At 48.4% G+C, this 21,417-nt stretch overlaps 1 protein-coding gene across 6 annotated transcripts in view; it reads right to left on the bottom strand.

Annotated features, from left to right (window-relative positions):
• Nucleotides 1-21,417, bottom strand: part of Trim67 (tripartite motif containing 67) — a 50,221-nt gene that overhangs the window by 4,566 nt on the left and 24,238 nt on the right. For 2 of the 6 annotated variants that reach the window (XM_008845798.1, XM_008845799.1), the window contains exons 4-10: nucleotides 7,518-7,613; nucleotides 6,842-6,964; nucleotides 6,251-6,361; nucleotides 4,856-5,015; nucleotides 3,691-3,696; nucleotides 1,980-2,125; nucleotides 431-569 (exon numbers count right to left, since the gene is read on the bottom strand). In XM_008845798.1, coding sequence (XP_008844020.1) covers nucleotides 431-569; nucleotides 1,980-2,125; nucleotides 3,691-3,696; nucleotides 4,856-5,015; nucleotides 6,251-6,361; nucleotides 6,842-6,964; nucleotides 7,518-7,613 — 781 coding nt within the window. Of the gene's footprint in view, nucleotides 1-421; nucleotides 570-1,979; nucleotides 2,126-3,690; nucleotides 3,697-4,855; nucleotides 5,016-6,250; nucleotides 6,362-6,841; nucleotides 6,965-7,517; nucleotides 7,614-21,417 lie in introns of all 6 variants that reach the window. The other 4 variants (XM_008845801.1, XM_008845797.1, XM_008845800.1 and 1 more) reach the window with 3 other exon arrangements.

The raw sequence follows: 21,417 nt of genomic DNA, 5'->3' as shown, positions 1-21,417 counted from the left end.
CTCTCTCTCTCTCTCTCTCTCTCTCTCTCTCTCTCTCTCTCTGTAAAACAAGTCTTGCTACGTAGCCCAGGTGACAGACTCTCTTGATTCCATCAGTTAGCAACCTGTAGCCAATGGTCTCTGTATGGGAAGCACACACACACACACACACACACACACACACACACACATGTGCTCCCTGCTCTGTGTTTCTCTAAGTTGACATCCCCTAAATCCAGCCTTGCTAAGGAGCCCAGACATTCAGGCTGTCCAGTCCCACATCCAGACATATTTCCTGGAGTCCTGGCTCCTGACATCCTGTCAAATACTCAAATCCCATTGGGTACCTCTTCTGCTCACCACCCTGGGATGTAGGAAACAGGGTCTTGTTCTGACATTCTGATCACAGCACTGAAGAAAGGAATGTGCTTGTCAAAAAGACAGTACTTACCATCAGAGGTCTGCAGGACAACAGTCTTGCTATAGGGCCCGACACCAGAGGAGTTGAACGCTTTCACTCTGGCATTATAAGTGCTGTTGAAGTGAAGCCCATCAATGGTGCACAGGGTCTCCTTGCCAACATACACTTCCTGGAAGATCAAGGCTGCACGTTAGGCCTTGGAGCTTCTGGAAATCCTCCTTAAGAATACATCAACACCAGTGCTCTCAACCCAACAGAAGTACCAAATGATGGCTGTTTCAACCCATCCTGATTGGCCTGGTGGGGCCCAGATTTTTCTGATTCCTCCTGGATGCCTGGCCCCACTGTCTGGGAGACTGTGAGGGGTTCAGGGTCCTGGGAGGATGGGGTTATAGACGTGAAACCAGCCAGGATGTTGCTTGACAGCTACCTGCCTCTGCCCTCATTCCTCTGGATGCCCTGGGGAACATGGACACCCCCATACTCTCCTGACCTTATGATTGACATCTGTTCCTTGGCCTCTGTGTCTTATGGCTTCTGGGTCCCCCAGAAGGTGAGCCATTCCTGCACCAGACTCTGATTTTCAGTACACTGAAAAGGGGGCTGGAGAGATGGCTGCTCTTACAGGGGACCCAGGTTTGATTCCCAGTACCCACATGGCAGCTAACAACTGTCTGTAACTCCAGTTCCAGGGGAATCTGATGCCCTCTTCTGACCTCTGAGGGCACTGTACAACACGGGTGCATTTACACACATGCAGGCAATATACTCATATACAAAGAATAAAAAACAAAACAAAAAGAGTTTTGCTTTGTCCTCCATTCACTTCCCACCCTGACCCCATTATGGATTTGTTTGTTCGTTTGAGACAAGATGTTACTCTGTAGCCCAGGCCAGCCTCAGACTTGTGTCAATCCTCCTGCCTCTGACCTTGAGTGCTGAAATTTCAGGCATGAGCTACTACACCCAGCTAGCATCAGTGTTCATGGGTCTTCCACGCATCCAGCACCTTACCAAGTACTGAAGGGCCTAAGAGAGACACTTTCTTTGCAGAAATGTGTGCCTTTTGAGATGGGACTCCACCCAACGACTCTGGTGGCCAAAGTCAGAAAGCCAGACTAAAGAAGTGAGAAACCTGTGGAAGGAATGCGTGGCAGGTGCATGAAGTGAGTGCCGGGCTGCGTGAAGTATGTGTATGTAGGCGGTGCCTCTCCGAGCTTGCTCTCCCCACACCTGTTATTGGTCCTCACAGGAATCACCCAGGATTCTCTGATACACACCTCTGCCTGAGGCTGTGGTCAGACCACAGGACGCACTATTGCTCACAAGCCCAGTCAGCAGGCTCTGTCTTTGTGGCTAAGGTGCTCATCAGGGTTAAAGAAAGCCTCACAAACCAGTTCTGTCTGGGCCTGTGCATTAGGGTTCTCAAACAAGCAGCAGGCTTTACTTAGGACTGCCCCCCCACAAAAAGCAGGCCTCACCCACAGCTGTCCCCAGACCAGAAGGCCTCACCCACAGCTACTCCAAGACCAGCAGGCGTCCCTAGAGACTGCCCTCAAACAGCAGCAGCCTCCCTTACCCGGAACTGCCCCCCATCACCGTCATCCAGCTCCAGGATGTAGCCGTCTGCCGGGCTGTGGGTGAAGGGTGGTGTCCTCCAGGCCAGGGTGACACTGTTGTTGCGGGTACAGCACTTCTCTAGCTGCAGCAGGGGCACAGGTGGCACTGTGACAGGGAATGTTCAGGTCAGCACACAGCTTCCTCCTGCAGGCCCCAGTCAGACCCCTTCTCCATCCAAACCCTTGGGGCCTGAAGAAAGAAGCCCACTGAGAACTGAAGCACCTGATGAACCTCGGCAGAGTCCACACTGCACATACTGTGGGGTTACTGCAGGGACCCATGTGGGCCCTGTCCCTAGGGCAGGGAACAAAGCAAGAGCCAGCCTGCAGCCTGTACCTGGACATGCCCTGGTTTCAACCTCAGCGCCCCTAAAGGCCCACATGCTAAAGGCTTGCTCCACAGGGTGGTGCCATTGGGATAGAGCCTTAAAGAGGCAGGGGCTGGTGGGATGTCTTCAGGTCATTGGTAGTGTGCCCACGAAGGAGATGGTGGGACCCCAACCTCTTTCTCTTTTTTGCTTTCTGGCTATGAGGTGAGAAGTTTGGCTCCAACACAGGTGCTGTATCACCACAGCAATGGGCCAGTCACGGACCAACATCTCCAAAACTGTGGGCCAAACTTTTCTGCTTTTAAAAAAGATTTATTTCACAGGGCATGGTGGCACATGCCTTTAGTCTCAGCACTTGTGAGGCAGAGGCAGGTGGATCTCTGTGAGTTTGAGGCTAGTCTGGTCTGACATGTGAGTTCCAGGCCAGCTGGAGCTACAGGGAAACCCTGTCTCAAAAAAGATAAAAAAAAATTTATTTCTATTTCATGTGTATGAGTGTTTTGCCTGTATGTATGTAGATGCACCACATGCATGTAATTCCCACAGAGGCCATCATACTGGAGTTATGAATGGTTGTTAGCCACCATGTGGGTGCTGGGAATCAAACCCAAGTCCTCTGTAAGATCAGCCAGTGCTCTTAACTACTGAGTCATCTCTCCACCCCCTCAGCCTTGTATCTTTTATAAGTTGATGGGCTCGGGTAAAACAGAAAGCTGACTAACACAGGTGGGGAACAAAATATATAGACAGTTTGACCTTTTGGTGGAAGCTTTTCAAGATCAGGGGACTAGACCCCAGCATGGATGCAGCTTCAGAGGACTGGACAACCAGCCCACAGAGCAAGGGACTGAATCAGGTGTGGCGTGAACTCTTAAACCAAGAGGAACTTTGAACGTGTTCTGGTTCTGTTCAGGCAAAGAGGTTCCAGAAGGTTACACAATTCACTCTGACCTGATTTAAAAGAGAAAAACTGCAAGATGGGTTTTGTAAAAACTGCCTGTTTCAATTTGGCTCCAGAAATGAGGTCCCTGTCTCCCCAGTGTTGGCTGATGCTCCCATCAGGTGAAATCTGTGTTAGCATGTAGCAGGTGCAGCCAGTCCCTCCCTCCACTCAGCTAGAGGAGTCTCTCCATCCTCTTGGTCCTTTACCTCCCACACCCTGCAATCCCATGGGTAAGAATCAGCACCTATACTCTCAAGTCTCCTAGGTGGCCCCCACTTTCCGGGGCTATTTCTCCCACCCTGGCTCCCCAACCCTGCTCCTTGTCACTGTGTCTCATTTACACCTGGGGCAGGTGGCGTTTACGAACTTCACTGAAGTGTGATCTGCATAGGAGTGAGCCTGGGGCTGTGCAAGAGACTCGGTTTTTCTGTTAGGTTAAAAATGGCCACAAAGGGGTTGAGAGCTGGCTCAGTGGTGAAGGGCACTGGCTGTTCATGCAGAGGACCTTAGATCAATTCCTAGTACCCACATGGTATTGCATACATAACACAAAACACTAATACACATAAGATAAAAATAAGTTTTAAAAAATGACATATGCTGTGAAGGGCAGGATAGTGATGCTATGGCTCCCAGAAACCACGGTGGCTGTCTTCCCCCCCGAGTGAACCCTGAGCATCTCAAAGTGGCAAGCAGAACAGAGGTCCAGTTCTGGCCATCACTTGTGAACTCTGTAACCGGCCAAGCTGGGGCCAACTTCACTGACCCTTGGCTGCGGGTTCCTGCTGGCTCTTGTTTCTTCTGCTGCCGCTTCTGACCTCTCACTCTTCTTGGGACAGAAAGCTTTCCCTGCCTTGGGGCCCCTCTTCTCTTTCTCCTTCTCCTTGGCCTCCATTCCCTTCCTTTCCTCCTCCTCCCTTCTCCTCCTCTCCCTCCTCTTCCTCTTTTTCTCCTATTCTCCCTCTTCCACTTCTCCTACCCTCCCTCCCCTTTTCCTTCCTCCTCTTCCTCTTCTACTCTCCCTCCTCCTCCTCATGCTAGGATCAGAGATGTGCACCACCTCCCCTCCTCCTCCTTCCTACCCACCTCCTCTTCTCCCTCCTTCTCTTCTCCTTTCTCCTTTTCCGTATCCTCCTTCTCCTCCTCACCTCAGACTATACCCCGGCCATCTACCCTCACACCTCCCCCTACCTTTTCTCCCTAGCACCTGCTCCTAGCACACACCACATTGCTGAGTTGTTTGCACCTTGTCTCTTTCCTTTTCTAGTACAGAAGCACAGACTGAGCCAAGATCTACAGCTTTGCTGGTGTCTGCAGCCTAAGCACCTGGCCAGCCTGGCACCTGTGGACACTGCCCCTTTCCATTCTGCTCTTAATTCTTAACCTTTGTTTCACAAACAGACACTCTGGCTCAGCCGCTGTTCATCCAACCTGGCCAAGACCTGACATCTTCACCCCTCCCTCTGCCACCCTGCATCACAGGCCTCTGCTACTACCAAGCTACCCTTAGCGTGGGTGCCTCTCAGGGAGGCAGCACCACTGAATGGGTCCGACCACGGCTCACCCCTACATTTCATCTGGACGAAATCCAACTGGTGGATGGCCTGCAGCAGCGGCTCGCTGTCCAGGGTCAGCTCAAACTCCGCAGACACTTTGGGCTCCAGGGCGCCTTTGACCCATTGCTCCTGAGACACCTGCACACGCTTGATCAGGGCGTCAGAGATCTTAACGGGAACACAGACAGAGAGTTTGGATTTGCAGAGGAAGAGCTGCCAGCCTCCATGAGGAAGGCCTTGACTGTGTCTTTGTCTCTGTGGCTCAGAGAAGGGGAGGAGCTGGGCTGAGTCTGGACCCATGAGGCACAGCCAAAGCTTAAATGACCCCTTGACCACTCCAGTATTGGCCATTGAAAGATGAGCTTTATTGTTTTAGCTGTGGTTTGGACCCACAGTCCTGTTGACTTTCATTTGTTTAATTTATTTTTTGTCTTTTTGAGACAGAGTCTCCTTATAGCCCCAGCTGGCCTGGAACTCACTATGGAGACCAGGCTGGCTTCCATCTCATAAAGATCTGCCTGCCTCTGCCTTCCGGGTGCTGGGATAAAGGCGTGTACTTTTTGTGATCATGTTAATGTAAAGAACCACCAAGGAGTTTGAGAAACTAGGCCAAACCCATTTATGAAGTCACAGTATTATTTTCAAATATGGAAACACATCCTCACACATCTGTTTGGACATACCTCACACTTCGCAAAGGGAAACATACTAGCTATTTACTCCTGGGTGTGAAGAAGGCACATCCCAGATCCCTTGAGTCTTGAAGCCCACCTCGCCCTTTGTGTCTCCCCCAGCTATTCTGTGCCTTCTGCTGCAAATACCGACTACTGAGTCACACCTGCAGCTCTGCCCTCCTTTGCTGCAAAGTAGGACCCTGGCACATAGCCCTGAAGAGTCATAGTGTCCTGCACCCTTCTTAGGAAATGAGCAACAGGACTCATGGCTTCCCCTATAGGTTAAGAATGTATGCCCCCAGGCCAGCTGGCATGCTGGAACAAAGTCCAGGCTGCACTGTCAGTTACCAGCCAGGCCTGCAGGGCTCCAACAGAGCGAGGCCCTGGGAAGATTCTGCCCCTTGCCTCTCCCTGTGCAGTCTCTCTGGCTCAGACCATGCTCCATGCTTTCCCATTGGTAGGGAGGATGTTGGATCATGGCTTTTGGCCCCCGGAGATTATGCATTTTAACCTTTTTGTTCATTGGATGATGCAAATTTAGAGTCTGGCTATCAAGGGTCAAGACCACAGTGACAGCTCGGGCTTTCTGGCCTCCCCGAATGAAGAAGAAGCTACAAAAAGTCCCAATTAAGGAAGGGCCAAGCCTAGAGTGCGGGCTGGTACAGGGAGAGTGAGGACAGTGTTAACAGAACTGAAGGAAGCTGCCTGCAGTCCTCCAGGGCAGATCACCTGCAGGAACCCTGAGGGGTCGTCCTCCTTGATCACTTCCAGGCAGTACTCCATCAGCCCTGTGGACTGGCGCAGCTTCAGCGTGCAGTGATTGATCTGGTCCCAAACCATCTGCAACAGAGAGAGCTCTGAGGAACCTGCTTTCGAGAAGAGTAGCTAGGCCACAGCCATGCGAGGGCCTGGGCATCTGGGAGAGGTGGTGCTGGTCTGTACCGTACACATCATTGCTGATTATGGGTACATGAGACATCAGAGAGCCTGAGGGGACAGCGCAGGAGACCTGAACGGAGCCAACCTGTTGCTGCCAACGTCCACTGATAGACAAAATAAGACGAGACTCTCCAACAGACCTGGGAGCCCAGAGCCAAGGGGACAGAGGGGCTTCTGACTCAAATACAGCAGGATGCTGTAGCCCACCTGGCTTTGGAGAGAGCTTGGGGGTGTCCGCTGGCCCTGAATGTAACTGGACCAGCAGGTTCAGCGCCTCCCCACATATTCATTCACTCACTCGGCCACTCACCTAAAACCACCCAGTGCCCAAGGTTGTGCCACCCAGTGTTGGGGGTGGAGGAGCCATCACTCAGTGCCTACCTTCAGTTTGTGCTCCCTCTCTTTGGTCACCTTAGTGAGCAGCTTGGCCTTCTGCCGAGTCAGCGCATCCACCAGGGCATCGCACTGTGCCACTAGGCAAGCTTCATAGTCCAGTCCATTTTCCTGGGAAAGCAGGGATCCATGGTCAGGAGATGCTGGTCTGTGGGGCAAGCAGTATTTCCCAAAGTTCCTCCAAGAGCTTTCTGTACTGTTTCTGAGTTGCAGACAACACGAATGTGAACCAAGGAGGTGTTCTGTGAACCACAGCATATGGTGGTATAGTCTGTACAGACTGACCCTGTGTGTGTGCATACGGTATGTGTGAGCACTCTCTCCCTTACACACAGCTTCCTGAAGTAAGGCTCACTGAGTTTTGTATGCTGGTCAGGCTCAGCATAGGACGTAGCAAAGGTGTTTGGCTAACACATTTGTTTAGGAAACAAGGGGTTTATATTTTCGTGCCTTGGTTACATGGGCATGTTTGGATACAAATGGTGTCACCTGTGTGTCAACAGGCTTGAACATGGTACCTTCAGCATCCCCAGCTGTACAACAGGACAGGGTGACCCTCTAATAATGATCCCTGAACAACACTCATCCCCAGGTCTCCCCTCCTTCCTTTCTGTGTTTTGCAAACAGCCCAGGTTAGGTCCGCCCACCACCGAAGCATGCTCACCTGGATCTGCTGCAGTATGTTCCTGAGCTGAACCAGAAATTCCTTTGCCTCTTTGGCCTTATCTGAAACCCCATTTAAGGCCTGAGACAGCTGGGCCTGGAAAAGACATTACATGGTGCTGAAAGAAGTTAGGTGTGGCAGACACCTCATCATGACAGCTGATGTTTGTGAGAGCAGCTGAACTGGTCCCGCTGCAGGTTTGTCCCTCATCAATTGGTGTTATATCTTAGACTCCAGTCAGGCTCTGCCCCTCCATCCCCACACAGTCACCTTTAGACCTGGATGCACACCCAGTATGGTGAGCAGGAAGTGGCCTATCCTTAAGGACTAGGTCCCCAACTGTGTGGTCGGGAATGGCTCCTGGTGCTGGTCCCTTAGCCCTCTGGATGCCCCGACCTATCAAGAGGAGTATAGCCAGTGGAGTTCCAGGGTTTCTCCCACTAAAGATAGGCTCAGATTTACAGCTTTGGCTTCCTGCTTCCTTGTGATGAATCACACATATTTAATTGCATTTGTCCTTAAAACTGTGCTATAGGGGATGGCTCAGTGGTTAAGAGAACTTGCTGTTCTTACAGAGGACCTGGGTTTGGTTCCCAGCACCCACATCAGGCAACTCATGGCCACCTGTAACTCCAACTCTAAGGGATCTGATGCTCTCTTCTGACCTCTGTAGGCACTGTAGTCATGTGCACATATACTCACACAGGCACATACATGTAAATGAAATGAAAAACCTGCTATGGAGCAGGCAGGTGAGGATGATTTTTTTTTTAAACATGAGTCACATTTTCAAAGTAAAATGCTGAGCATGGAACAAAACAGGATTAGAAAGGTTAGGGCCTCCCTTGCCCCACAGCCTTTTTCCCCTCTATCAGCTCAAACACTGCCTTGCTGGTAAGCCCCAGGAAATAGCCCATCCCTTCCTCTGTTCTCCTCAACATTCCTTTGTTACTGTTGGGCCTCGAGTTTCAAGCTCTCTGTTTCCTTCCTAGGACATCAGCCACCTAGGACAGGGATGCCTGGGACCCACAGCCAAGTCCCTTTGTCAGAAGAGTTAGAGAGTACAAGCTATGTCAGTGTCTGCTGCAGGAATCAGTCAATGAATACCACACTAGACAGTCCCTTGGTGCCTTGCACAGGGAGTCCACACCACCAGGAGTTTTCTTAGAACTGCAGTCCCCTGCTCCACTCCAGAGCTGCCTGAGGCAAGCCCAGAAGTCGTGGCCTAACACGTCTGTTAGCAGCTTCTGCAGCAGTCTGAGCAGAGGTGGCTTCACATAGAACCTCTTGACAAAGTGGCACTGGGAGCAGACCTGAAGACTCAGGGTGACATGTAGAAAGAGAAAATGTCTAGTCCCCTGAACCTCGAGCTCCCAGGCCAGGTGAAGGTGTGGGTGCTGACCTGCTCAGAGATGCTGGAGCCTCAAACCCATGGCCAGCTGGGGGCAGCCCTTTGGAGAAACTTCTTCCTCATCCAGCTTTACCCCACTCTCCCCCAGGTCAGGGCTGTCCCTCACAGGTCCCTAGCTTAGTGAGGACCCTCCCTCAGTCTAGGGGCTGGAGAAATGGCTTAGCAGTTAAGAGCACTGGCTGTGCTTGCAGAAGACCCAGGTTCGAATCCCAGCACCCACATGGTAGCTAACAACTGCCTGTAACTCCAGCTTCCAGGGACTTGATGCTTGATGCTCTGTCTTCCACTGACACTGCATGACACAGGTACACTCACATACATGCAGGCATAACACTCATACACATAAAATAAAAATAAAATAAATTTTTAAAAAACTGACTGAGGAGAGGCACATACTGGCATGGTTCGGCTGGAAAGGACAGTAAGTGGAGCTCAGACACCCCCTGCCCAGTGCCTGGGCCAATATAGCTCTGCCCAGCTGGTGCCAGTCTTGCAGGGCCCGCTGACCTCCTTCTCGATTGGCAAACAACAAGGCACTTGGCAAGCCCAGGAATAGAGTTCTGAAGGAGACTGTGACCTCGGCAGTGCCTGGCAGAAAAAGGAGCTATCTTGTAGCTCGATGGACACAGAGCCAGGCCCTGCAGACTCACCCATGTGATGGTTAGTTTTAATGGTCCATTTGACAAAATGCAATATCACTTGGGAAGGAGGAATTGTCTAGATTGGATTGGCCTATAGGCAGGTCTGTGGGGGGCATTGCATTGTGTTAGTGCACATGGGAAGACCAAGCTCACAAGTGGGTGACACTAGTCCCTAGGTTTGAATCCTAGACTGTATAGAAAAGGAGAAAGTTGGCCTAGGAGATGGCTCAAAGGGTAAAGGTGCTTGCTACCAAGTCTGAGGACCTGAGTGCGATCCCCAGGACCCACATAGTAGAGAGAACCAACTCCCAAGGGTTCTCTAATGTTCACAGGCTCACCTGCACATGCACATGCACACAGACACAGACAGAGACACACATAGACACACATAGACACACACACACACATACACACACACACGATTCTTTAAAGGAGCAAGTGAACCGAGCACTGGCAGGCAGGCATTCGATTCTCTGCTCTTGATTGTGGATGTGACCAGCTGAGCTGCTTCAAGATCCTGCAGCCTTGATTCCTCTGCAGTGATGGACCATAACCTGGAACTGTGAGCCAAATAAACACTTTCTCCCCTAAGGTGCTTTTGTCAGGGGATTTTATTGCAGCAACAGAAATGAATAAGACACCCCAGTTTTCCCTCTTTTGCCTCTTGTGACTTCTTGAGAGAAGCACCCAAGGCCAGCAATGACAGTCATGGGAGGCCCCCCTCCCGTCTCAGGTTGTAGAAGGCCCCAGGTGAGCAGTCGAAGCAAAGGAAGTCCCTACAGGCACACAGGTGTCCTTTCTTCTACCCTAGGCTCTTGGTGGGTGAAGTTCTTGCAAGACACCTCCCCTTGCACAGAGAGGGCACTGTGCAATTGGTCCTGGTGGCTAAGGAACACAGGCTGGTATGACAGCTGACTTCCATTGGCCCAGGTGACTCCCAGTGCACTCCAGCCTGTCGCAGCCCTAGAGACATGCTCCTAACTTCCTCAGAGATTGTTGGGAGTGTTTGCCCAAGACACTGAAAGTCATCTGTCTCAGGCTGAAAGTGGGAACCTGTGTGTGAGGAGCAAGGCTCCTATCTTGTCCCTGTGGGTGTTTGCAATGGATTCTTGGAAAGGAAATGCCCAGGCAGATGACATCCGTTTTCACTGCAGAATGGGTTTTGGGTTTTTGAGACAGGATCTCACTCTGAAGCCAGGCAGAGTGAATGCTGGGATCACAGGCATGACTATAGAGCTGCAAGTTGAAGCTTCCTGGTCCTTTAAGCTGGAACTGTGTTGGGGGCCTCTGTTATGTGAAGTAGAAGTCTCTTCATATCCGGATAGCTCACGAGCTCGGAGCCATGTGCTGAGACTCCTTTCATAGCAGGGTGCCTTCCTGGCATTTTTCCTAACTCTCCTTTTGAAGTGCCCGCCACAAATGCCCTAACATAAACATGGCCTCTGGCTCTAGGAATACCATACTTTCCTGTGATTTTTCAGGCAGTCAGCGGTCTGGCAGCATGGCAGAAACCCACTTCCATATGCAAATAGAATGTCTCACAAAGTATCTATCAGCCAAAGCTTTTACCACTACCCCCATGGTATAAATATCCCAGTCTTCTCTCAATAATAGAGAGCTGGATCACTAGGAGCTGAACACTTAATAAAAGCTGTAACACGGACTAAGCAGAGTCCCATGTCTTACTACCAGCAATCCAGCCTCTCCGGAGGCAGCATTCCTCTGTCACCGACTCGCGGATCCCAGCTTCAGCCACCTCGTACTTTCCCACGTGTTGTAGCGGCCGTGGAACTCGCATATTGAGGAAAGTACACGGGTGAAATCAGGGCGGAGACACGGCTGGACAACGCTCCAGCAGCAGAGACCCACAGAGACACGGAGAAGCCCACGGGGCCAGACCCGCCTTCTTCCAGGGTACTCGGCTGAGACCAGGGGACCGATCCCCGCAGGACCACGCGCACCATAGAACTGCATCTCTGTAGGAGTCAGGGTTTAGACAGTGTCGTCACTGTCACCTCAATGCCTGGATGCTCCGTGCACTGTCTTCACCTGCAGCCCAGAGAGCAGCCAGTCCACACACCAGGAGCTGAGCTTCGTTCCTTCCTGACTGTGTGGCCTGAAGCCCCTAGGCTGTATTTCCCCAGGAATGTGCTCAGTACAAAGACCTGGACAGGCAAATCCTAGCAGACATTTTATCACTGTTCTGCAGTGATTGCTGAGTCCTTGTAAGCTGGAAATGAAACATGCTGCTTTTCTACATACCTTCTAGGGTTCTTACAGTCACACTCAACAGGTCGGTGAGATGGCTCAGTGGATAAAGGCACTTGCCACCAAGTCTAACAACCTGAGTTTGATCCCCACAGCCCACATGGTGGAAGGAGAGAACTGACCCCTCAAAGTTGTCTTCTGATCTCCACATATGGATGCCCACACACCAAATAAATAAATGCAATAAAAAATTTTAAAAACACCCTTGGAAATGCAACCCAAGCACCCCATTTGATTGTCCAGCCTGAGCCCATCTTCTATGAATTTATCTATAACACCTCCTGGAACGCTCTGTTTCCAGTTTGTTTAGCCTCTAAAAGGTTCTAGTATACTTATTATGGTTTATGAGAAGTCCCAAAGCCACTTGCTGTTAAACTCAGATCCTGACCTCTAATGTCACGATCTGCCATAGAGGTACAGGATGTGACAGACAAGGGACCTTAGAAAATGACATAGTCTAACTTCGTGTCTTGCACATGAGGAAGCCAAGTTTCTGGTAAAATGCATAAACCACACAGGTACATGACCACATCTTTACCTGGCTACTGAACACACTAAAAGTACAAAAGAGTAGTGGAGACTGGCCCACTGTGCAGTCACCACCCTGAAGGTATTGATACTTGTCTTTCTCTTCACCTAGACTCACCCAAGATCATGTGACTAGTTAAAAGTCACTCTTCTTTGGGTATAAAGGACTAGGAATAGGAAAACTACTGTCTACAGATATGAGCAGGCACAAAAGGAAAGGGGAAAGGGACCCATATTAATATGGTGCTCAGTTACATGAATGTCACCAACATCACCCACCAAGACCTGGGGGAGCCTGTATCACTCGGCAGCTCCTCCCTTTGGCATAGTGAGCCCCACTGCTGGAAGAGCCGAGACCAGGACCTTGGAGAAGTCGCAGGCCCTGCACCTAGACTGTCACCCAATGCCTAGTGACTTGAGAAGGCCACTGCTGACAAGGCTCCCCAGAGCACAGCACCTGGTATAGACAGATAACCTCTCACCAGCTCTCTCCATCCTGCTCTGCCCACCTCACTTTTCTCTACATAGCTGTCCACCACCCACACAGCTGGTCCAAAACTTTACCACAGTATCCAAGGCTCTCCCATCACAGCCCTGGGGTCTTCACCCTCCATCAAAGTGGTCTCCTTAGACCAACTACTCCTCCTCTTCCTGGCCTGGCTCTGGTAGCCCCCTCTACCTCCAATGCTGTCTTTCTACGCTTTGCCCTGTGCTGTCTCCCAGCACCCATTTGTCTGTGGAGACGCACATGCCTTCCTTGAAGACTTGCACTTGCCCAGATAGAATACACCCTGTGCACCCCCAAAACAGGTCTTGGTTCCAGGACATGTTTGCATGAGCCCACTGTCCTGTGGTGACTCCACCCTGCAAACTCTTTCCTGAACATCTAAGCCACATGGTAGGAGGCACAGTGCCCAGCTCAAAACTGTGTTCCATAAATACATATACTGTGAACTGATTTTGTTCTAATCATCTTCCCCAAAGCAACTCAAAGCATCTTCCTGAGCTCTGTTGTTACAATTTCAAATCAAGCTCTCAAAGCCTCTTGGGCTCTGTGAGTACTGTGAATTGAACCCAGGGCCTGTCTCATGCTAGGCAAGTGCTCTACTGCTGAACTACTCTGTTTGGCCCTCTGTTTACTTTTTATTTTGAGGCAAGGTCTCACTAAGTTTCCCAGGCTGGTCTTGAACTCACTAGGTAGCCAAAGCAAGCATTAAACTTACAATCCTCACAGGGCATGGTGGCACATGCCTTTAACCCCAGCACTTAGGAGTCAGAGGCAGGGAGATCTCTGTGAGTTTGAGGCCAGTCTGGTATACAAAGGAAGGTCTAGGCTATCCAGGGCTACAAAATGAAACCCTGTCTCAGAACAAAATAAAACAAAACAAAAAAACCAGAAAACTTAAAAACTTGTAATCCTCCTGCCTCAGCCTCCTGAGTAGCTGGGATTACAGGCCTAGACCACCAAGTCTGGTTAAGAGTGTTTTTTCTGATAAGTTCCTTTTTTGCAAGGAGCCCAATTTGATTTCTTTTGCTTATCACAAAGAACTGTACAGGAGGCCAAGCAAACACAGTTAACCATGTTACACAGAACTTAGTGATGCTGAGCCTGGGTCCAACTCAGATCCAGCAGGGACCTATGGGGAATGCTACCTTTTGTGGTGGTCTTTGAGGAAGCACTCATTACCATGTGTTTTATTTATTAAAATAGCTAAGACTGTACTGGCATCAGCATATACTGGGAAGTGTCACAACCCCATATTTGCCTGAAACATTTACTTTTTTGTAAAACACTGACTGCTTTAATTTCCTAAGGGGCATATATATGTCTGTGCTGGAAGTTTCAAACCCACCAATATGATTACTGTCAAGGGACGTTGTAAAAATCCTATAAAAGCCTATACATATTTCTGGCCAGGACCTCAGTTTCTCTGGAGCAAGTTAACTCAGTCTGAGGCCTGTGTGTAATAAAGAATAACTTCCTCCATATCCTGGTTTGAGTCTTCTTAATGGGCCAGGCCAGTCTTGGGTTAATACCCATAACATTACTGGTAAGAAATACCTCAGAGTCTGCCTCCCTCAAAACCTGAGCTGGAGCTGCCCCTTCCACTGAGCCTATTCAAGGTCAAATGAGTCTTAGGGACTGCTGGACATGAGATGGTTGTTCATGAGGATTATGGCATGAGGGGGGACAGGAGGGAGTTTCTAGGCCAAACACAGCTGGTTTCAGTCAGGCAGCTGAAAGACTGTCTGTCTCCTTGATTGACATGTGGCTTAGGATGTTTGCCTGAAGCTATTCTGTTTGGAGCTCAGGTCAATAGTTCATGTCTTGTTACTAACACAGGATGTCACCCTCACAGACTGTGGTTTTGTGGTTGTTTGCCTCAGACTGAGCACTGAGAGTGGCCTTTATGATTTGAGTAAAAGTAGAAGCTTCCAGAGTCCTGTTTCTTCTACATATATCAACAACTGCACTTATTGGGAATACATAAAGTTCTTGCCAAATACATTTATTAGTGCTTACTCATCTACCACACAGAACAAAGCTATACTGAGCTCATAGCTCATTAGCTCCACATTAGGTTAATTCCCCTGCCCCCCATGAATGTATGGGAGCCAAGACCCAACAGTGGAGATACTAAGACCTAACATAAAGTTGAATACGGCAGTTCACACCTGTAAACTCAACACTCTGGAAGCTTAGGTAAGAGGGTTGTCATGAGTTCAGGGCCTGCCTGGGTCACATAGTGAATTCCAGACAGCCTGGGTCACAGAATCAAACAGAGACTCAACTGACCAACCAAGCAACCAGATAAATAAACAAATAGAGGCAAGCCAGCTTTGCACACCCTTTGTCTGATATGCCCCTTTCTACCTCGTGTTGCAAGGGTCCCAGTCATCTGAAACTTGGCTCCAGTTCCCTCCCTCAGACTGCTTTGTTGGTTTAACCCTCCTGCCTGGCTGAGGGGCTCCTGCACTGGGCAGCCCTTTTTCTCTGCTGTCCTGTGTTCACTTTTCCTCTGACTAGATTGTTTGGTTTTGGGAGATGGAGACTTCACTTGCCTTATGTTTGTCAGAGCTACTAATGTATTTCCAGTAAATATTTGTGGAACAAATGGTTTAATTTTGCTTGAACAACATGTCAGGAAGTTTCTAAAATAAACAGAGAACCTAGTTTCTCTTCTGGCACATGATATATTAGGATGGCCCTGAATTCCACTTCTGACACTGACACTTTGGGGGAACTTAGCACATGAGGGCCATCACTTGCCATCAGCCTGCTGAAAGCATTACAGGGTGACTGTGTCTTGGTGTGTGCTGATCCTATGAACCATCACCTCTAAAGGCCTTTTGCCATTTTCACTGTGGCAGAAGAAATAGATTTCAAGCAAAATCAAACTACCCAGGAAAAGACCTAAAGTACAGAGAAGCTCAAAGAAGCCACCAAAAAAGTCAGCACCAGGGCTGGAGAGATGGCTCAGTGGTTAAGAACACTGGTTGCTCTTGCAGAAGACCTGGGTTTGAATTCCAGCACCCACATGGCAGCTAACAACTGTCTATAACTCCAGTTCCAGGGGATCTGATGGCCTCTTCTGTCCTCCTCGGGCATTGCATGACATGGGTGCACTTACCTACATGCAGGCAATACCCACGTACACATAAAATAAAAATAATAAATAAAAACATATTTTTAAAAAAGTTCAAAAAAAAGTCAGCATTACCCCCCGACCCCCACCCCTAGGTGTGTTCTAGTTTCATGCAAGTCAGGGAAGGTCTACTTCTGCAGTTTGAGGGATCAAGGGGAAAAAGACAAAAAAAGATCTAATGGCTTAATGAAGTACTCTGCTCCAGTTAAGTGGTTTTTTTTAGCAAGATATGGTGGCATTTGCCTCTAATCCCAGCACTCAGGAAGCAGAGGCAGGCAAATCTCTGTGAAATCGAAGTCAGCCTGGCCTACGTAGGGAGTTCCTGGTCAGGAGTTCCCTGTAGGGAGACCCTGTCTCAAAACAAACAAACAACAACAAAAAAGTGTTTCTTGGCAGAGCGTGGTGGTGCACACCTATAAATCACAGTAGTTAGGAGGTAGAGGCAGTAGGTCTGTTCAAAGTCATCCTGTTACATAGTAAGTTTAAGTCAGCCTGGGCTACATAAGACTGTCTTAAAAAATGTCACCTCCTTCTTCTGCACCCACAGGAGAAGATAAAAACTAATCAGAAAGGAGAGGAGAGATGGTCAGACCCAAGAGTCCCCCAGCCTCCGAAAGCTCAGGACAGCACCCTGGAGGGACCACTGCCCCACTGACATGGAAACTTCTAGCATTACAATGAATTACTTTATGCTTACACTGAATGCCCCTGCGCTTAAATTTTATGCTCTCTGGCAGTCAGCATTTAGGCTGAAGGAGCAGCCCTTTCCAAGGCCTCCTAGCAGAGAGGAGGAGCTATGGCCAGACATACCATAGCTACAGATGGATGTATGCTACTCTGGAAGCTTCTCTAGAGAGACACTGCTGCAAAACATCTACTCAGAGCCCTTCGCCCAAGCAAGACAAAAGGCCCAGCCTTGTGCCATAGGGTAGGAAGTCTATTCCTCCATTGGGAGGGCCGGTGTGTGTGTGTGTGTGTGTGTGTGTGTGTGTGTGTGTGTGTGTGAACAGGAAGGTCCATCACAGTGGTCACAGCCAGGTGGGCTTTGGTTCCAGTCACTAGCCTGTGTTCTTATGCAATGGAATGTCCATTTGGGGATTATAGTACCTGCCTCCTGTTCAGTGCAAAGAAAACACCTGCCAGCCTTGGCCAGGTTGTATTTGCTAACAATTCCAGCATTCAGAAGGCTGAGACAGGAGAATTGTGAGTTTGAGGCCAGCCTGAGCTGCATGGTGAGATCCTGAATAAAAGAAAATACTTTTTTATCTTAATAAACATACACAGGGGGCTAGATATAGCTCAGTGGTGGAGCACTTGCCTAGCATGTGTGAGGCCCAGGTTTAATCCCCATTACCAAAAAAATTAAATAAAAAATAAATGAAAATGAATACATACATATGTACATACAGACACATCCACCTCGCTAGTGGATCTTTCTTTTTCTTTTTTTTTTTTTTTGGTCGGGGTTGGGGGAAGCTGTCCAGTCCACCCACAAACTGGCCTACTCTGGCTTTCTTTTTTAAAAATATTTAAGGCGGGGCGTGGTGGCACACGCCTTTAATCCCAGCACTGGGAGGCAGAGGCAGGTGGATCTTTGTGAGTTCAAGACCAGCCTGGTCTATATAGTGAGTTCCAGGACAGCTGGGGCTACAGGGAGACCCTATCTCAAAAAGACCAAAAAAAGATTTTTTTAAATTTATTATTTTATATGTATGAATGTGTTGCCTGCATGTTTATAAGTGCATCCATGTGGTGCAATACCCATGGAGGCCAGAAGAAGGTGTCAGATCCCCTGAAACTGGAGTTTTGGATGGTTGTTAGCCGCGATGTAGGTGCTGGGAATCAAGCCCTGGTCCTCTGCAAGAGCAGCCAGTGCTCTTCACCACTGAGCATCTCTCCGGTCCTAATGGCTATTTCTTAATGTGCAGGTGATTCTTCACATTTTTTTCCCTTGCATCTCCTCTGAATTATTCATTTTTAAAAACAGGTTGGTTTTTTTTTACAATCAGAAAAAACCTATTTTGATGTTTTAAAACATGAGAATGGAGGCTGGAGAGATGTCTTAGTGGTTAAGCTCACTGGCTGCTCTTGCAAAGGACCAGTTTGGTTCCCAGTACCCACATGGTGGCTAACAACTGTCTGTTAACTATAGCTCCAGGGGAGTCAATGCCCTCTTCTGACCTCTGCAGGCATTTCGCACATGTAATGCACTTACAAACATGTAGGCAAAACACTCATAGGTAGAAAACAAAAATGAAAAATTTTTAAATAAAAAATTTATTATTTTTATTTTATGTGTATGCCTGTGTTGCCTGCGTGTAGGTAAGTGCACCCGTGTCATGCAATGCCCGTGGAGATCAGAAGGGGCTGTCGGACCCCCTGGGACTGGAGTTACAGACAGTTGTTAGCTGCCATGTGGGTGCTGGGATTCGAACCCGGGCCTTCTGCAAGAACAACCAGTGTTCTTAACAGCTGAGCCATCTCTCCAGCCCCATTTTATTTATTATTTTTATGTGTACGAGTGTATTGCCTGCATGTATGCAAGTGTACTCATGTCATGCAATGTTTGCAAAGGTCAGAAGAGAGCATCAGATACCCTGGAACTGGAGTTACAGACTTTTTTTTTGTTGTTTTTTCTTTTTTTAAAAAAAAAAATCAAAAGGAACAAATGCTGGGGATATAGCTCAGTTCGTAGAGGGTAGGCCTAGAATATGAGGCCCTGGGTTCGATCCCCAGAATCCCCTAAAATGGAGTGGCTAGAGGCACATGGGCTTGTGATTCCAGCCACTCCAGAGGTGGAAGCTAGAGGATCAGGACTCATTAAACTCAGCCTCAGCCTCAGCTAGCTCCAGCCCAGCTGAGCTACATTATACCTTATCTCAAAACAACAAAAGGAAAGATAAATAGTAAAATCAAAGAAATAAAGCAAATTATAATAATGGATAACGACAAATCCAGCCTTGATGACAGCAGTCTTTATGTCAGCACACTTCTCAAACGTGTTTTAAATATTTGTATTTATCATTATTTTTTAATTTATGTGTATGAGTGTACTGTTGGCATGCATATAAGTGCACTCATGTCATGGAATACCCATGGAGGTCAGAAGAGGGCATAAGATCTCCTGGAACTGGAGTTACAGATGATTGCTAGCTGCCATGTCAGTGCTGGGAACCAAATCCAGGTCCTCTGCAAGAACAGCCAGTGCTCTTAACTGCTGAGCTATCGTTCAAGTCCCTCAAATGTGTTTTAAACTATTTTTGGGAGTTTGTGAAAATGAAAGTGCCCAGGGTCTGTAGGAGTCCTAATGCTGCCCTGTGCACAATGCCAGGCCTTGGGGTGTTCTGCTGACTCGGTCTCCTGTCCCTTCCTGGAATGTGGCTTGTACCAGCAGGAATGAGAACAGAGAATCATCATGACACACTTCTGCACATTGGCTCTGGAAGCAAACAGGAGCACGAAGCCAGCCATGCCTGGGTGGAAGGGAAGGAGCTGTGACAGGAAGCCCCAGAAATGCAACCGGAGGTGCCAGCTCTTGCCTCTGTGACTTTTTGCTCTTATCATTTCATTTGACTTTTGTACTGACTAGATTTTGTGCCAAGGGCAAGTATTAATAATAGAATATTAGGTGACTTTTAAAAGCTAGGTATATGGCAGGGGGGCGGGGGCTGAAGAATAGCTCAGCAGTTAAGAGCACTGGCTGCTCTCGCAGAAGACCTGGGTTCAGATCCCAGCACCCACATGGAGGCCAACAGCCATCTGTAACTCCAGTTCCAGGGGATCCGACACCCTCTTCTGGGGGCACTGCATGACACTAATGCACTTACATACAAGCAGACAATACACTTATACACATAAAATAATAAGAATAATAAATAAAGTATTAAGGAATAATAAATAAAATATTTTTTAAAAATTTAGATGTGGGGGCCGGAGAGATGATTCAATAGGTAAAGGCACTTGCCACCAAGTCTGATGACCTGAATTTGATTCCTGGGAACGACATGGTAAAAGAAGAGAATGCACTCCTGCAAGTTCTTCTGTCCTCCACATTCCTGCCAGGGCAAGTATGCCCCCAACCTGCTGAAAAAAATAATAAAGCTAAAAACAAAATTTTGTTCAAAAAGCTGGGTATGGTAGTGCACACTGCCTGTAATCTCAGCACTCAGGGTGCTAAGGCAGGAGGATGGCAACTTTGAGGCCAAGGATACATCATGAGACTCTGTCTTAAAACAGTATACAGCCAGGTGTGATGGCTCATGCCTTTAGTCCCAGTACTAAGGGAGGCAGAGGCAGGTGGAGCTCTGTGAGATCGAGGTCAGCCTGGTCTACATAGCGAGTGACGGGCCAGCTGGGGATACAGGAAGACCCTGTCTCAAAAAAGACCAAAATAAACCCCAAAACAAAGCAAAACAAAAAATTATATAACACACAAAAAACACAACACAACAAAACAAAGCAAAACCAACAAAACAAGCAAGTATTGGGATAGCTCAGTGGTAGAGTGCTTGCCAAGTATGTGCAAGGCCCTGGGTTCAAGCCACAGCCTTGCCAAAAAAATTTTTTTTGCAAGGCCCACATACTTTAATCCCAGAACTCAGAAAGCAGAGGCAGGAGATGCTCTGTAAGTTTGAAGCCAGCCTGGTCTACATAGCAACCCTGGTCTTCAAACAAAAACAAAAAATAAGCAAGTAAATAAAACACCAAATGGCTACAGGCAGAAGAGTGAATCCCTCAGCCTCTGCCTCTCTGTGCCTCTCTCCAGAGACAGCCAACTTTACCAGCTTATTGTATATCTTTTTAATTGTGTCCCAGACAGGGTCTCACATGGTAGCCTAGGTTGGCCTGGAAGTCACAGCAATACTCCTGCCTCAGCTTCCCGAGCATTGGGGTGAAAGTTCAGAGCCACCAATACCTGGTTTTTTTGTTTGTTTGTTTGTTTCCTTTTTTTTAATTTTTACAAAAACTTTATTGAGAATTTCATACATGTATATAAGGTGTTTTGATCAAATCCATGCCCACTCCCTCCCCTCCAACTTCGCCCCCCACCAAAGAGGTAACCCTAAAATCTTTTAAGGATTAGATACAGCTGGCTACATTTCTTTGGGGTCTTTTTACCCTAACTGCCTAGCCAATTCCTACCTCCTATTCTTATCATGCCATCCTCTGAAGGGCTTACCCGAATTGCTAATAGGGAATAGGGACGCCGACCACTCTGGCTTCTTCCATGTTGAACAGGGATGCAGGGGAGGCAATTGGAGTACCCTTCTGTGGGTCTATCTAAAAGACTCCCAAATTGCATAACTCTTGTCTCTAAGGGAAGAAGAAAGTTCTTGAATCATGAATAAGAGATGTGAAGGAGAAGTAAAGGCAAGAGTAATTAGCATTACAAGTTTCTTGACAAG

This window comes from Nannospalax galili, unplaced genomic scaffold, assembly GCF_000622305.1.
Source record: "Nannospalax galili isolate Female #2095 unplaced genomic scaffold, S.galili_v1.0 scaffold702, whole genome shotgun sequence".
Taxonomy (NCBI): Eukaryota; Metazoa; Chordata; class Mammalia; order Rodentia; family Spalacidae; genus Nannospalax; species Nannospalax galili.
Note: the sequence above shows the minus strand (reverse complement) of the source record. Positions and strands in the feature narration are given on the sequence as shown.